The sequence below is a fragment of the Rhea americana genome, unplaced genomic scaffold (assembly GCF_003343005.1).
Source record: "Rhea americana isolate MKP2758 unplaced genomic scaffold, rheAme1 scaffold_11, whole genome shotgun sequence".
NCBI lineage: Eukaryota > Metazoa > Chordata > Aves > Rheiformes > Rheidae > Rhea > Rhea americana.
The window spans coordinates 3,744,453-3,759,928 of NW_028185150.1; the positions used below are offsets into that span (position 1 = coordinate 3,744,453).

General features: G+C 38.5%; 1 protein-coding gene across 2 annotated transcripts in view; it reads left to right on the plus strand.

Moving 5' to 3' along the window:
- Positions 1-131: 131 nt before the first annotated feature.
- The window catches only part of GOLM1 (golgi membrane protein 1), a 35,902-nt gene continuing 20,557 nt past the window's right edge, over positions 132-15,476 (plus strand). Inside the window, exons 1-3 of one of the 2 annotated variants that reach the window (XM_085313215.1) lie at positions 132-416; positions 5,698-5,819; positions 7,890-8,069. In XM_085313215.1, coding sequence (XP_085169341.1) covers positions 5,721-5,819; positions 7,890-8,069 — 279 coding nt within the window. In that variant the 5' untranslated portion in view covers positions 132-416; positions 5,698-5,720. Of the gene's footprint in view, positions 417-5,690; positions 5,820-7,889; positions 8,070-15,476 lie in introns of those variants that run through there. The other variant, XM_085313206.1, reaches the window with a different exon arrangement.

Genomic DNA, 15,476 nt, shown 5'->3' on the forward strand with positions numbered 1-15,476 from the left:
GGGCTGCCGGCCTTCCCGCCTTCCCGCCGCGGGGCCCTGCGCGGCCGCGGAGCGCAGGGGCGCGAAGACCTTCGCTAGCCGGCGGCGCGCGGGCGGCTGCTGCCTGGTCCCGGCCATTGTCCTGCCGCATTGTCCTGCCCCATTGTGCTGGGCGTCGGAGAGCGGGCGCCGTCTGCCGGACAAAGGGCTCCCCCACCTCCTCAGAAATTTCAGTTCAGCTGTGGGATGCTCGGCAGCCCCGGGCTCGTTTCCCGAACCTCGGCCGGGAGGTGCCCTTTGCTTTGCGTGCGCTGGGTTTCCTGGAACGCTGGAAGATGGGAATGTTTGCTCAGGTTTTAAATTAACCTCGGCCTGGGGATGAATCTTTCCAAGTGGCCCTTCATCTTATGTCTTGACAGCACTTTTCTCAGGAAGAGGTACTCTTAACGCTTTTTTTTCCCTTTTTTTTTGCCCAAAGGAAGGGTTTCAGTGTTTTCCAGTAAGATACTAAGCGTTACTGGGGTGGAGAAACTGCAGCAGTTTTGTTAGTTTTCTCACTGCCTATCTTTATGCTACTCTACTCCTTTTCCTAATCTTTCTTTTTTAAGATTATGTGAGGATACTTTTAATTGTGATGCAAACAAGATTATTCATATATTGTGGAGAAAATACCTAACACAAAATATTTTCTTAAAGACAAATTTAATTCTGACTACTCATTGAGATCCTTCTTATGGGTAGTTTTTTGTTTAATTTTGTTTTCTTACACAACTTATTTCAGGTAATAGTGTTTCCTACAAGTACAGCTAAAGAGCATGTGGATAATATAGAAGAGTTTTTTGTCAGTCTACCTTTGACTATATAACTTCTTTCATCAGAATAGGCAGCTATCTTCAATACTTACAGGATTTTTTTTAACTACAAACCTTTTGGAGTTTTAGTGCATTTAAATTTAATATAACATGTAAGTTATTATTTACATTCTTTAGAATTCATTAGACACAGTGTAGCATATTTTGGGTAATCAGTGAGTTTTGTTTATTAGCTTCTTGTAAAGTAGTCATTTAAAAGATATGCTGCCTGATCTGGAAAATAATTAGTGGAGTAAGGTTACAATTATTCTCTCCCTCAGCAAATACACTTTTTCTGTATTTTTGTACTTTCATGATCTGGTACTTATATTTTAAGACACATTAGAACAGGAAGACTTAAGACTGGAATTGAGAAGTATCAGATGATATTTTTTTCTGAGAATGATGAAAATGCAGTTGCTGAACCTGTTAGGCTGTAAATGCTACTCCTTCTTTTCCTGTTCCCTGCAAAAAGAGTAACTTGATCGTTAAACAAATAGTGACTCAGTGACATCCTGCAGCATCTGTGTTTAAATTTTCTTTGAATGGTAACCAGTTTGAAACAAACTGGTTATCCAAAGTACTGAGCTTTGAAAAGTTGACATTGCTAGATGCTTTACAAAAGTATTTTATCTTTCAGCCAACAGTTTGTGGATTCCTGTGAAGAATAACTAGGAAGAGAGAGCCTGTTACCAGCAGGCTTTAAATAGATCTCCACTGGAAAAACATTTATTCAACCTCTTTAACTTGTAAATTCCATGAAAAAAATTAACTAAACAACCAAAAAAATAAAATCCCACAAACACGCTTGCTTTAGAAAAAGACAGCAAATCTGGTGCCACATTTTACAACAGTGTATTAGATACATTTTCTGATGCCTCTTGGTATTCTGTGTACCCTTGAAATCATGAAGTTACGTGAAGTTACTGGCTGTAACTAGTTTGAGACAGTGTAGTTATGAATGCTGATACTTGTCGTTAACATCTAGCTATGGAAGAAAATGAGTAATTACATTTGTTTTTCAGTGGTGATCACTTTCATGTTAACTGCATATAAAACTAAGAATAAAATACTGTTTGACTCATTTTAGCACCTCTCTACTTCCCTCTCCCCCCTCAACCCTCACCACCTTCTGGAAGAATAGTTGCATGAACGTTTGCTATCTGAYTGACTTTATTTTATTTTAAACTTTTTTTAAAAAAAGATCAAGCCCAGTTTCTGCTACTCTTTGTCTTATCTGGTCATGTCTAGGTATAGATTACAGGTGTGGGTATGCCACTGAAATGACAGCARCTAGTCTTGACGGACAAGAACACCTGATGCAGAAATCTTTCTTACTTTCATCTGATCTTATTTTGTCCAGTAATCCATTATATGATTTTTCCCAAAGTAGATAAACCAGCTCATTCAATAATAAACTAGGATGTAAATTCTGTGAGTCTTCAAYGTTTTTTGTAGGTTCCTGTTGCTGGGGGGAGGGCAGATGTGTTACCCAGCAGGCCTTCGTTTCCAGCAGGCCTTCATTTTTTCTGAGTCTTCCTCTGTGCTACTTGTTCCCACTCAGCAGGTCTCCTGCAGATACACAGAGCTGGACCCTGCGAGCAGAGGGACACAACTTCCTGTTCAGGAGTTTGAAATGCACCGAAAGTCTTGCTTTGTTTTTGCCTATAAAGTTTTAGTCCTGAGTCAGTGCATATGTTAATCTTATCTGTACTGGGAAATACCTGAAGTAGGCTTGTTGGCATCCAGCAGAGTACAGTAAAATAGAATTGTTCAGATAATGTATTTAATCTGGGGCATAACTTATAAAGATAGCAAAGCCAACAACTGAAATCTGCTGTTCAGAAATCAGGCATTTATATGCTACCAAATCTATGCATGATCCAGCATCTGTTCTTCACATTTGTCGTCAACATTTGTGAAAGATGGATTCTGTCATGTTGAGTAAAATCACCTCATTATCCATAAAATCAGAAACATATTTTTTGCAACTTAAATAACTCTGCCAGACCAGATACTTCCTGGAAAATGGAACATAAAAATACATTTCTGTATAGAAGCATTTGTTAAGATAACGTGCTTATCTTTGTAACAGATTTGTGCATTTGTTTGTGACAGAAAACGGAACAGAATTTTCTTTTGTTTATTTTTTACTGATTAGGAAGGAGGTATCAATATTTTAGTTGAGGTAATCTTTTGGGTCCGCATTATTTAGATTAGACAGGAGATCTTTTTGTGTTTCAACTCCATATTCCTTCTCTTTCTTCCTCCTTTTACTTTTCCTTATGTTAAGTTTAAAAACATATTTCTAAATTATTCGAGGGCAAACAGCACTAGATTTTCTAAAGGCGAAAATGTATTGAAGTCAGACTTGCTTTACTGGCATCAATTCTTGCTTATTTATAACTGAAAGCCTAAGAGTCACTTAGTCTTCTCAGTTTTTACACTGGGAAGGTTTTTCAGTATTCCTTAAACATGGTTTTGAGCCTGTACTTTAARGCATATGGTGAATTAATCAGTCTTACTGTTTTGTTGCTCTGCCTCTGAGTCTTTTCCAACTGAATAGGTATTCCAGTATAGTTCAGTAACTATTTTCAATGCAAGTTATTATTGCTAATAAAATGGATTGCCTTCTCTACTTCTAATTGCCAGGAGAAAAATATCAATTGTTTCATTCAAATAACGCTTGAACGTGATGCCAAGCATGTTGCAATATTATATTTAGTAGTTTATAATGTTTTCATTTGTACCAACTAGTATTTTTACAAGGAAGAGCAGCATACAAATGACTTTTCTGAAGAAAAAAATTGTATCTGAATCTTTCATTAAATTTAGTATTCTGGTAAGCACGAAGAAATGGATTATCTTGTTCTTAGCTGAAGTGGGAATGCTAATCATCCCTGTTTTCCACCTTTCATTTCTGACACTGTGGAGATCTGCGGTTCTTGGCTTTCAGGGAATCTGTACAAGATGAGGGGGCTGTGTAATCCTCTAGTTGTTCCTCTTGAGATGGGACAGCAGGAAAGCAGTCTGTGCAAAGGATATGTATGTTTCCGTACTTCTTTGCTTTTTATGTTGGTAATTTGTATGTGATTGTATATTATTTTTTTTAATTTAGTTGCTCCTGATTTTGTGCTTCAGAACAGATATGTGTCCCCCCACCCATTTTGTTGGTTGCATTGCAGTTACAGAGGTTGCCTGTGGCCTTATGGCCGTCCACAAGGACAGTGYGCTGCGTGTCTGAGTTTTGCTTAAGAGAGAAACTGAGGCTTTGGGTGTTGGACCTGTTCTCCTACACATGTATGTGCCTGTGTGTGTGCTCATGGCAGCATACACACACTAAGTGAAGGACTTGCAACCCAGCCAGCTGCTGCARAAGCTGCAGCCTGAGTAAGGAGGCTGCATTTTTTAATAGGCTACATTTCACTTTTTGACTCAGTATATGCTCCGTTCCCAACTGTAAATAAATGCAAACAAATTTGAAATATGTACCTGTCTGTCAGTCTGAGCACTCTGTGCTGATGAAAGAGTAGGAACAGGTGTATCTTAGTTTGAATCTAATGAAGGGGTGTTTCAGGGGAAGCTTTGCTCTGGGTGTGTCTGGAGGTTAAATGTGGGCGACTTATTGAAGGGTTGAGTACCGGGCTTGTAGTAAAATCAAGGTCTCTGTTGCTGGCTAGCTGCTGACATTATCTTCTCCTCCTGCTCTACATCTTGTAAGCCTTTTGAGAGTTGCTACCATTATTAATTTTTAAAAGTATTACAAGCTGTGAATTGCATCCATAGGGAAAAAGARATTAATTTATTTAAGAACATGCAGCTTGTGAGACCGTGTAATGTATTAACAATAATTCACATATTTCATATCAAGTTAGTGTTTTGCAATACATCAGTGTTTGCTGTCTATTTGATGTTCTGTGCTATTGTTTCTGGCTTTTGTCTGCAGTAGTGCAAGAAGCAAAGAAGTTGATCTCARTTTGTGAGAAAACAGTTTGTATTACAAATTGTTCTGAAGGCTCCCAGTGGAGTTTGAGATTTGCTGAGCTAAGTGCTAATACATTCGTTAAGACTAGATTTTCCCTTCTGACAGGATAGATACAGCCTGTTTCAGACAGATTTGCAATTGTTCATTGTTCCCATTTTTTTGTTAAAATATGCTGTTCCGTATAAACAATCCAAGGCTCAAAAGCAAGCAGTACCTGCTGATTTGTCAAAGCAATGTTATTTAATTTCTGTTAGGAGTGGCAGAAAGCTGTAGTAGAATTTCCCATTGAAAATAACAGAAGTATTTGTTTGATTTTTCTTTTTTTCATCAAGATTATCCTATCCAAGTTCATTCAATCTGTTTTTTTTTTTTTCATGTTTGGATGCAAAAAGTTAAAATAGTACCTTTTCAGGAGAAAAAAAAGAAACCACACAAGTAGGAAAGTGGAGAGGAAATTACTCCTGAAACTGAGAGACTAATTTTGATTACTGACTAGAATGAGATAACACGGAATTAATCTTCTGTATGTAGACCAGTACATGATAGGAAAATGGCTTTTTTGTTCTGTTTATTGCAGGTTTTATTATATTGCTAAAAGTATGCAAGCATTCTCACTCAGAGCCCATGTGATAGCCACTGATAGCTTTTATGTGGAAGCTAATAGTACAGTATGAGCTTTCTTCAACCTTCAGATGGAAATATCTTGACAGAAGGCTTTCCCTGCTAGTTCGCTTGGACTGACAGCTGTTGCAGAATTATAGTAGAAGTCTGGAAGTCTTATCGTATGCATAAAGTAGTTATAGCAAAGGATGTAATGTAACATATATATTTTAATTTGCAGGTTTCCACACTTTTTTTTTTTTTTTTTTTTTTAAATGATAGGGCTAGGAAACAGCCGCCGAGGGATGAAGTCTCCACCTCTTCTCGTAGCTGCACTCCTGGCATGTATCATTGTCTTGGGCTTCAATTACTGGATTGCAAGTTCTCGCAGTGTGGATTTGCAGGTAATGGTCGTATTGCTCTGCGTGCGGTTTTGTGCTCKTGTRGTTAATAAACACGGTCTTCAACAGSAAGACAGTTTCCACCTGCATGCGGTGAGCTAGAAACTTTGGTGTGTTGTAGGAATGCTCCCAGCTACAGTTGTTGCTTGTCTGCAGAGAGGGAAGGAGCAGTGCCTGTTCATAAGGGCTATGGAGAGTCCAGAAGACATGTGTATGGTGCTTGTTTTGCTACTCTTCACACAAGGCATTCAACTGTTTTACATTATTTCAGTTTACAGTCAGTTTCAGTTACAGACATGGCACATGCCATTCTGTTGTTTTCTTGTTTTACTCCACAGTATGTTGCAAATCAGAACTTCATTTTTAATCTGACTGGGCCTCTGCCTATTCATATGCCTTCATTTTCTTTTTTTTTTTTTTTTTACGTGACCCGTTCTTGCTCAGTATAAAGTAAGATCAACTTCTTTCGATGTATTTTAGGCAAATAAGGATGCAAGGTAACTTCTCCATGCACTCACTCCTTCCCACCATGTACAAGGAAATCAGCTGATTCAGAGGATATCTAACAATCTAAATTTGTATTTCTTAGGAGCCTTTCCTGAGAAAACCAAACAAAACTGCAGCTGTTAGTAACTGTGTTGAGACCATTGAAGCCTTTCTGTGCATGTGTGTTGCAGCTGATGGGAAAAAATCATTAGCCAGCTTATTCTTGATCTCAGTAACCTAGAGGAATAAGGTCCTATTCACCATTATTGATTAATGATATTATGTTGTACAGTTCCTCCAAGTAACCTTGAAAATCCCTTCACTTCTGTGTAATCATGCTCTCTGAATAAAAGCACAGCCCAAGATACAAGTAGAGCTTCTGAAGCACTAATAACACATTCATTTATTGACAGGACTTTGTTACTATGATGACTAAAATGGAGCAAGTGCTCTTGTGTGCCTTTTCAGCTCAACTGCAAACATGTTTCCTTCCCCTTCCCCCGTCCGTTTCTTTTGCTCTGTGTGGTAATACTATGGAGTAGACAGGCAGTAATATGTAGCATACTGTGGTGTAACAAGGATTGATCAATTTTCTTGGAGCCTTGGCAGATGCTGTATGGTTTTATTATACTCGGTTTTCAATCTCTCACGAACCCCCATGTTTTTCTACCTGGGTAAATTCTAGTAAGATTTTTTTTCCTCCTAGTTACCTTTGTTTCTAATAATTTGGGGTTAAGATAAAGATGCTGATGGATCTTGGGCAACAAGGAAGAGAACAATGTCCTGCCAAAATCAAACTGATACTTCAAAAGAAGAAAAAGAAAAGCCTTGACCGCATCTGACTTGATGCCTTTCCGTTATGTGCTGTCTATATTTGTGTGTGCATCTGTGAGACTGTTGAATTTTCTTTTGATTGTCACTGCTCTTTCAGCAATCAAGAGGAGGGAGACTTTCTCATTTAAAATGAGTTCTTTTCATATCTTTGTGTAACACGTATGTGCAATTAGTTGTTTACATAAAAGTTGGACAGAGCTGTCCCAGGTCTTATAGGAAAACTTACTGATTATTTGAGAGATGAATTTTCTATTCATATTAATTAGTTTAGGATCAACATTGGAAGTGCAGGGATATCAGAATTGTTTGGATGGGATTTAGACATATTTTGTCTTTGTACTGTTTTTTGGGGRAAAGGGATTTTTTGTTTGTTTTGTTTTTAAGRTGAACTAACTATTTAGGCTGCTTTGCATTTCTCTAAAGATTTGCAAATCTTTAATGAAAATTTTGATGGTCTATACTGTATATGAACTATTGGTACTAAGACCAATTTGTGTGTATGTGTAAAAGTGACTGGCAGATTTAACTAGCTGAGGAAAATATTTTGATGAGATTAGCATTGTTAGCCTGTTATTTTCCCTGAAATGAAGTGGACCCTAAATGCATTGGAAAAAGGGATCCGCAAGAAGGAAGATGGATTCACCCATTATCTGCTTCAGTTCTCTCTGCAAAGTTTGAATACATTCTCCTTTTAAATTGTTACTTAAAAGAAGTATTTCTAGTTGTTTTTTTTGACAATTTGTTTTCTCTCAGAATCGGATCATGGAACTGGAAGGCAGAGTCCGCAGAGCAGCAGCAGAGAGAGGTGCGGTTGAGCTGAAGAAGAATGAATTCCAAGGAGAGCTAGAGAAGCAGCGAGAGCAGATTGATAAAATCCAATCCTTGCACAGTTTTCAGATGGAAAATGCCAACAGACTACATCAGGAAGAGAAGGTAGGCCTCCCCTAGCTACCATTTACCCTGAGGCAGCAGTTTGTCATGACGTACTCTGCAGTGGAATAGGATTGCTTAAATGTCCCAGCTAATGGGTTTGCAGTGGATTTTTGTGTTTTGAAATGTTTGTTACATGTATTATTGCATAATAAATGGAAACTGAATGCATATTGTAGCCCTCAAAGTGGTAAAGACTTATTTAGTGGTCTGTAATGGAGAAACATTTTAATTGAAAAATGAGGGACAAGAGAAAGAAATGAAAGCATACAGAATAAGCCAAGATCTATATTTTTATGATTCYGCTTCATCAGCTTCTAAGTGTGCAGTATTAAAAGCTGCAAGTGACAGTACTTCTGAAAAATACCTCTACCCCTGCTGTAAATCATTGGTACAAGTACCTTGGGTTGGCCTCTGGCTTTCCTTTAAAACTTAAAGAAAAGAAGAAGCTGCGCCAACAAATGCATCTATATTTCCATCTTAAGCCTGTATAAATGATCTTCTGTATCTGAATATATTGCAATTAACTTGGCCTTCTGCTTCTAAAACCCAGTAGTGTCCAAGTAAGTGGTAAGAGATTTACCATTAGTTGATGGCTTACTGCTCAAAATGTGTGGTGTACAATGTATCTTCTGTGTTAAAACTCTTGTAAATGAAACAGCATCAAAGGAATATTGGAGATCTTAGAGAAGGAAAAAACTGAATAAAACTGAAGGTGAAGGTGTTTAACTGATATGCAGTGGCATATAGTGGCATGTATCTTTATTTTAAAATAATTTTTATCTGAGCTCCTCAAAGAAGTTGTAAACCCATTCTTGTCACTTATTTTGGGACAGACACATTTCTTTAATTCCTCTCTCCTCCTTGAATTCAGTCTTTGGGTATGCTTTAAAAAAAGTGAGGTGTGTTTTTTTTGTTGTTGTTGTTGTTTGTTTGTTTGTTTGTTTACTGTATATATTTATTAAAGAGATACTTGTGGATATTCAAACAGGGTTTTACCAAGTAATTGGGATTGTCTCTTCAGCTTTCTAGTTGTGAGTGATACTACTGAATGCTGTGGAAGTTGTTTACCTTTACCATCYTTTGTGAAACTACCCCTGTTTGTCTCTTGGCAAATTTGTCTCTCTCCAGTCCTTCGAGAAACCCTTCATTTTGTTTTGGCATCTTTTACATTCCGTTTCCATCCTGCGAGTAATAGAGCACATTAATGGATCAAAAAATATTTTTAAAAGAGAAAGACAAAATGGAAATGAATATTTACTTATTTTACTTTATAGTCTTCTTTTCTTTTCTATTTTTTTCTTACAAGGGAAATGCATTTTATGGTCCCTTCTCAGTAGTAGATTTTCCGCGACTATACTTGCATCTTCTCTATAGAACTATTATTATATATTACCTGAGGTGTTGGTAGAGGAGGTTATAGAGCAGATAAGCAAAATAGACAAACACCAGGAGGTGGTCATAAGAACTCGCCCAAGAGTTCTAAAGAAATTGCGTGGAGGAAAAGGTGTTTTAGCCAATGTGGTATGTAACCTTTTTGCTTTGGACTATGGTATCAACCAAACGAATTTTTGAAGTTTGTGCAAGTGGTGCTTGTGTGGCTTGTTTGTTTTGTTCTAATTTATTTCTATTTTAATTTATTTATTTGTTTGTTTGTTTGTTCATTTATTTTGAGGATATATGGGAGCTGTCATCCAGTAAGTCTGACACTAGGAAAATGTGATTAGCTGGGAAGAGTCAAAGCAGCTTCTGTAAAAGGAAATCCTATTTTCAGAATTTGAGGGAATTTCCTTCTGGAAGAGTCAGTGACAAGGATAAGGGAGACTAATGAGCTTGGAATTGGAAAAGGCCACACACAAAAGGTTCTTGTGGAAATTACATGACCATGCAACAAGAGTCGGTGTTATCACAGAGACAAACAGGCCCAAGTTATGAAACAGCTCAAAATTAAAGTGGTTTAGTTTTTGTCGTTTGGGGAGGAGGATGCCAGTGGCATTTTGGAGAGGTGGAAACAGCACATGGTGAGGATGAGAAGGATAACCAAAGCAATGGAGTAGTTCCTGTGCAGGAGTCTACTACATGGGTTGCCAGCTGTCAACTTGGACAAGATAGCTAGGGAGAGCTGTGGCAAAAATGCCTACAATCCTGAATGGCAGTGTGAGAGGAGGAGACAAGGAAGACCAGGAAAGGGGAAGGGAGAAAGGTATTGGGAGAGACAAGAAACAGCAGTTCTCCATTTGCTAGCAGACATCAAATGCAAGAAATTGACAAATAGTTCAGAAGAAAGAAAAGAAATTTTCTTTGTGCAAGGCATAGTAAAGCTGCAGATATGTAATGTCTGTAATGTCTGGTTGCAGCTGGTCTGTGCAGGTTAAAAAGCAGTTGGATAGACTCAAACACCTGCTGCCCTCACCCCACAAATAGGAAGATGTGGTTTCTGACACCAGAAGTAGCTGGTTTTAGAAGAATGTGGTGGTGAATTATTGCTTTATGGCTGCCTTGGTATTCATTCGGCATCCAGCGTTAGAGACAGTGGCAGACAACATGGATTTGGGGGCTGATTTGGTACAGCTGTTGCTATCTTGTCAGTGTTTTGTCTGTCCTCCTCCTAAAATGCAGGTGTTTGAGAATAATATAATCTATGAAGTTTGCCCCAGGGGCTGAACCTGTAGGAAACATTAGATGAAGAGTGATATAATGGGCTTCCTTATTTCCTGTCAGCTGCTTTCTGTAGTTGGAAAAGAGCACATCTTAGGAAACGGTAGTAGTAGGAAGATGTGTAGGAAGGCACGCATGTGTGTGCCTGTGCACTACTTCATGGCAAATTTAAAATACGCTCTTTTGCTACAGGTCAGCAAATACCCCACAGAGATACTTATTTTCCAACTCTGCAATTTGAGAGCAGGAAGAGTTGTTTTTAGGAGCAGTGTATTTTAGAGACCTTATCAAAAGATACCGTTGACCAAGTTGGCCTAGATTCATTCACTGAAATAGGAAAGCTCCAGAAACAGGGAGGCTGAAAAAAGAGAAAATCTTACTTTTATTAACTAAGGTCATTTATATAAAGAAACTCTGCGTGGGCAATGGTTATTTGACAATTGGATGCATAATATTCGAAAATACTGTCTATGAACCTTTTCATGTGTGTATCTATATGTAAGTATATRTTCCCATATGTATTCTTATTTATGCATTCTTAGTTTTTTGCTGTRTAGATTCCAGTGGAGTCTCAAATTCTTGAGAGGCAAGTACAGAAAGTCACACTTTATGGTTACAGGAAACTGAGCCCTTAAACTGAACTGTTAATCCCTGAGGGGGAAATAATGGCAAATACTTACCTAGTCCAGGGATGATGAATGAAAACCCAAATCCTGAGTCTTTTGACTGTCTTTATGAGTAGTAAAACTATTTCTGTAATTAGACAGATCTTTGATAAAAGGGGTTTTGTTTAATTGTTATTGTTAATTTTTTAAGAAAGAAAAATGAAAGTGTATTCCACTGATAATGTAGGAGTTAAGGGTCTGTCCCTGAAAAACTCTTTTTCAGGAAGAAATACTGGTGATAGAGGAATCTGTAAGGAAATAAACCTTCACAATCTAGGGAATGCCTTACCAAAAGTAACTCTTGAGTAACATTCAAGACCTATCTTAATTACAGATCTCCACTGTTCACTGTATCGTATTACTTGTCTGCTCACAAAATGCAGAATAATCATGCCTCTGCTTTTGTTTAATACTGAAATAATACACTAATAAAATACTCCACAGGTTAAAGTCAGTCCCAGAGGCAAGTGTGACAACTAGCCTAAATTAATGTCTTCTTACAGTGGCACAGAGGTAATTTTACCAGAAATGGACAAGGGCACAAGGGTGAGAGATGCATGGATTCTCTCTGTTCATTCAGGTCATGTAATCCTGGGAAATTACTATAATCATTATTTTAGATATGGAAATGTATAAAACACATTGATCACCAGTCTGTTTTTAAAAATCTGTGTAAATTTTTGAAGATTAATGTAGATTTAGCAAATGGCTTCTGGAAATCCATGCAGAAACAGGCTGAGGAGATCAAGAGAACTTAGATGTAGTCTCCATAACAACAGATAAAGAATCAGAAGTGCAAAAGGGATGTTTGTAATCTGTGAATAATTCTCTAAAAGAGAAAATATTCTTTCTGGTTGTTATTCAGGACGCATAGCTTCTGGAATATATGCAGCTGCCATGGTAGTCTTTTTGAAGACAAGCTGGAGAACAGTACATGTTATCTGTGTGTCCTAATTTTTTACTGTTAGAACATGCTTTTGCAGTTGTCATTTTCTCCAGCTCTATGTAATTCTTCCCCAGCCCAGATCTTGTTCTACTGAGGAGGGGTACCAGGCTCTGTATGATATGTGTGAAATGTGTCACTGCCCTGTTGCTCACTGTCAATGACAATGGCCGCAGCTGTTCTCAAATTTCCCCCTCTGCGAAAAGTTCAATTCCCAACACAGCCTCCTGAGACAAAATACTAGCCAGTATGCTGATAGTCAGCTCTGCTTGAAAGAAATGAAAGTGTTTAGGGGGAAAAGAAAAAAGCCTTGGCTGAAAAGGAAGAGAGGTGCCTATGGGTGTTTTGGTTTTGCTTGTAAACCAGTGTTGCATCTTCTGATTAGTTTCAAAAAGGCTTTAAGGAAAAATAGGTCCATTCCCCCCACTGCCTCAACTGCACTACTTGCCATAATACAATGTTTCTAAATTAGTAAGAGAAATCAATCTGCTTACTTGTAACAGCTACAGCAGAACTCTAGAAGACTACCTGTGTTTTAAAATGCATTTTTATACGATGAAGGAAAAAAATGGCTGATCTAGACTTAGATAAACTGTAGGGACCCTAACAGTGGAGATTCATAGAATAATAGAMTCAGGAAGGCTGGAAGGGACCTCTGGAGATCATCTAGTTCAACCCCTCTGCTCAGCAGGGTCACCTASAGCATGTCAGACAGGGTTGCATCCAGGYGGGCCTTGAAGATCTCCAGAGAAGGAGACTCCACAGCCTCTCTGGGCAACCTSYTMCAGTGCTCTGTCATTCAGAGTATGTATAGTTCGAGTTATCTAATGAAATATTCCTACCTCWCTTCATAGCTAAATGAATTCACAAAAAAAGAAAGCACAAAGTACATTATGCATCTGTGTATGGTTTATAGTTAGGATTTTCCTATCGTAGACTTGTACTTTTTCTTTTACGCTGCCTGATGTTTGGGTTTTAATTAAATACAGTGATGGCCTTGAAAACCCTGTGGCCACAAAGGGCGTATTCTCTCTCACGTGCTCCCTGTTGTCCTGCAGCTCTAAGTCATTTCTTTGTAATATCTGTCTCTTCAGTCAAATTCATGGCTCCTCTGCTGAGAGTGTGAGAAACTATGAGTTTGCAGTTTTGTTAGCTTCTGCAGTGTGATAACTGAACTGCACTGTGTCACCATGCAGATAACTCTTAATCACAAAAAAKAGAGCCCAGATTGCTTTCAGCTGAAGATGTAGTAGAAGATTGAGCCCAAAATCCTTACCATGGTCTGTATTTGTGACTAGAGCTGTCTTCCCCCCCCCGCCCTTTATTGAGAAGAGCAATTCATAATTTATAAATGGAAATCAGTTCAGTGGAAAATAGAAGGATCTAAGTAAACAATGTCTGCTCTATTTTGAGTTTGAAATTTGCTTTAAACGTGCTTCACTCAGGGCTCTCATATGGAAGCCTAAATGAGTGTGTAGCACAGAGACCAACCTAAAAAAGAAATGTTTTCTTAGGGATTTTTTTTTTCCATCAAGTAATATTTAGTTAACCATTAATCTCACGTCCTAGAATGAAAAAAGCTTTTGTGGCTAGTATGAATGATTTCTTTCCTCATGAAGATTATTTTAAAATAATAAGTACAAAGACACAAAAGAATTGAAGATGCAGATTGCCAAGAAAGTGGCGGGGGAGGTGTGTTTGTACAAACAGAGAAAGGATAGGAATTTCCAGATAAAATTAAAAAATGAAAAACAAATAACAAAAACATGGCTTACACTGTGCTGCTGGCACGGGGAGGAGACAGGGGAAGCAAAAAGAATGCGCATGACAGGACTGCACGTTTTGTGTGCAAGGAGGACTTAGGTCAGCTTGAATTAATCGTGAAATAGGTGCCCATCTTCTCTCTATTAATTATAAATGCCTGTTTCTGCTGTTTCCATGTGTATAAATCTTTCACCCACAGCTCGTTTTGTTCCTAGAAAGTTTGTTCTGTGTGCTAGAGACTGGGTGAACCATCATTTAGTTCTGTTCTTAGCAGTGAATTACTGATGCTGTGGCTTTCCTTTTTCTCTTTGAGAGCTGTTTTTGGTGAATGCCACGTGGAAGCATGGAAGCATTTTTTTTTTTAACTTTGGTTTTAGTTCTGAAGCAAATGTTTGCTTTTCTCAACTGCTTTGCCATTTTATTCCTTTTCCTGCTGCAATATCTCATTATGCATTTGGGTACACTGTGTACAGTCAGTGTTAGAAAACACCTATGTCAGTTCTGTGTGCAGGAACAGCTTGGTTTATGCCGATAGCAAATGCTATATAGAGCCAGTGCTAAAGGAGTGTAGTGTTAAATTTGCCCCTAAGGAATATGTTATGGAGAATGCTATGTATAGAATTAGCCAGATGAAATGCACGTACATAGTTTAGAGTGTGTGCTCTGAACATGTGCTTTGAGATAAATTATCTGAAAAAATACAGGCTTCCTAGCAGATATTCCTATATATATGTGTATATATATATATATTTTAACGATACCTTTAACATTTTTGTATCCCAAACAGAAAATGACTTATGCACACATGTTCACTTCCTCCAAGCTCAAGACCAGTACATCCCTATGAGTAAGAAGTGCAGCAAAAAGGGCAGGAGACCTGCATGGGTGAGCAAGGAGCTCTTGGCCAAATTCAGACRGAAGAAGAAAGTACACAGAATGTGGAAGAGGGGACAGGAAACTTGGGAGAATTAGAGGAATGCAGTCAGAGTRTGTAGAGATGGGATGAGGAAAGCTAAGGCCCAGCTGGAATTGAGTCTTGCAAGGGATGTYAAGGACAACAGGAAGGGCTTCTTCAAATACATCAGCAGCAAGAGGAGGACTAGGGAAAATGTGGGCCCACTACTGAATGGGGTGGGTGCCATAGYGATAGAGGATGTAGAGAAGGCAGAATCACTGAATGCCTTCTTTGCTTCAGTCTTCACTGCTAAGGGCAGCCCTCAAGAATCCCAGAGCCTGGAGACAAGGGAGAAAGTCCAGAGAAAGGAAGACGTTGCTTTGGTTGAGGAGGAAAGGATTAGAGACCTTCTGGGCAGGCTAGGCATCCACAAATCCATGGGCCCAGGTGGGATGCACCCACAGGTCCTGAGGGAGCTGGTGGAT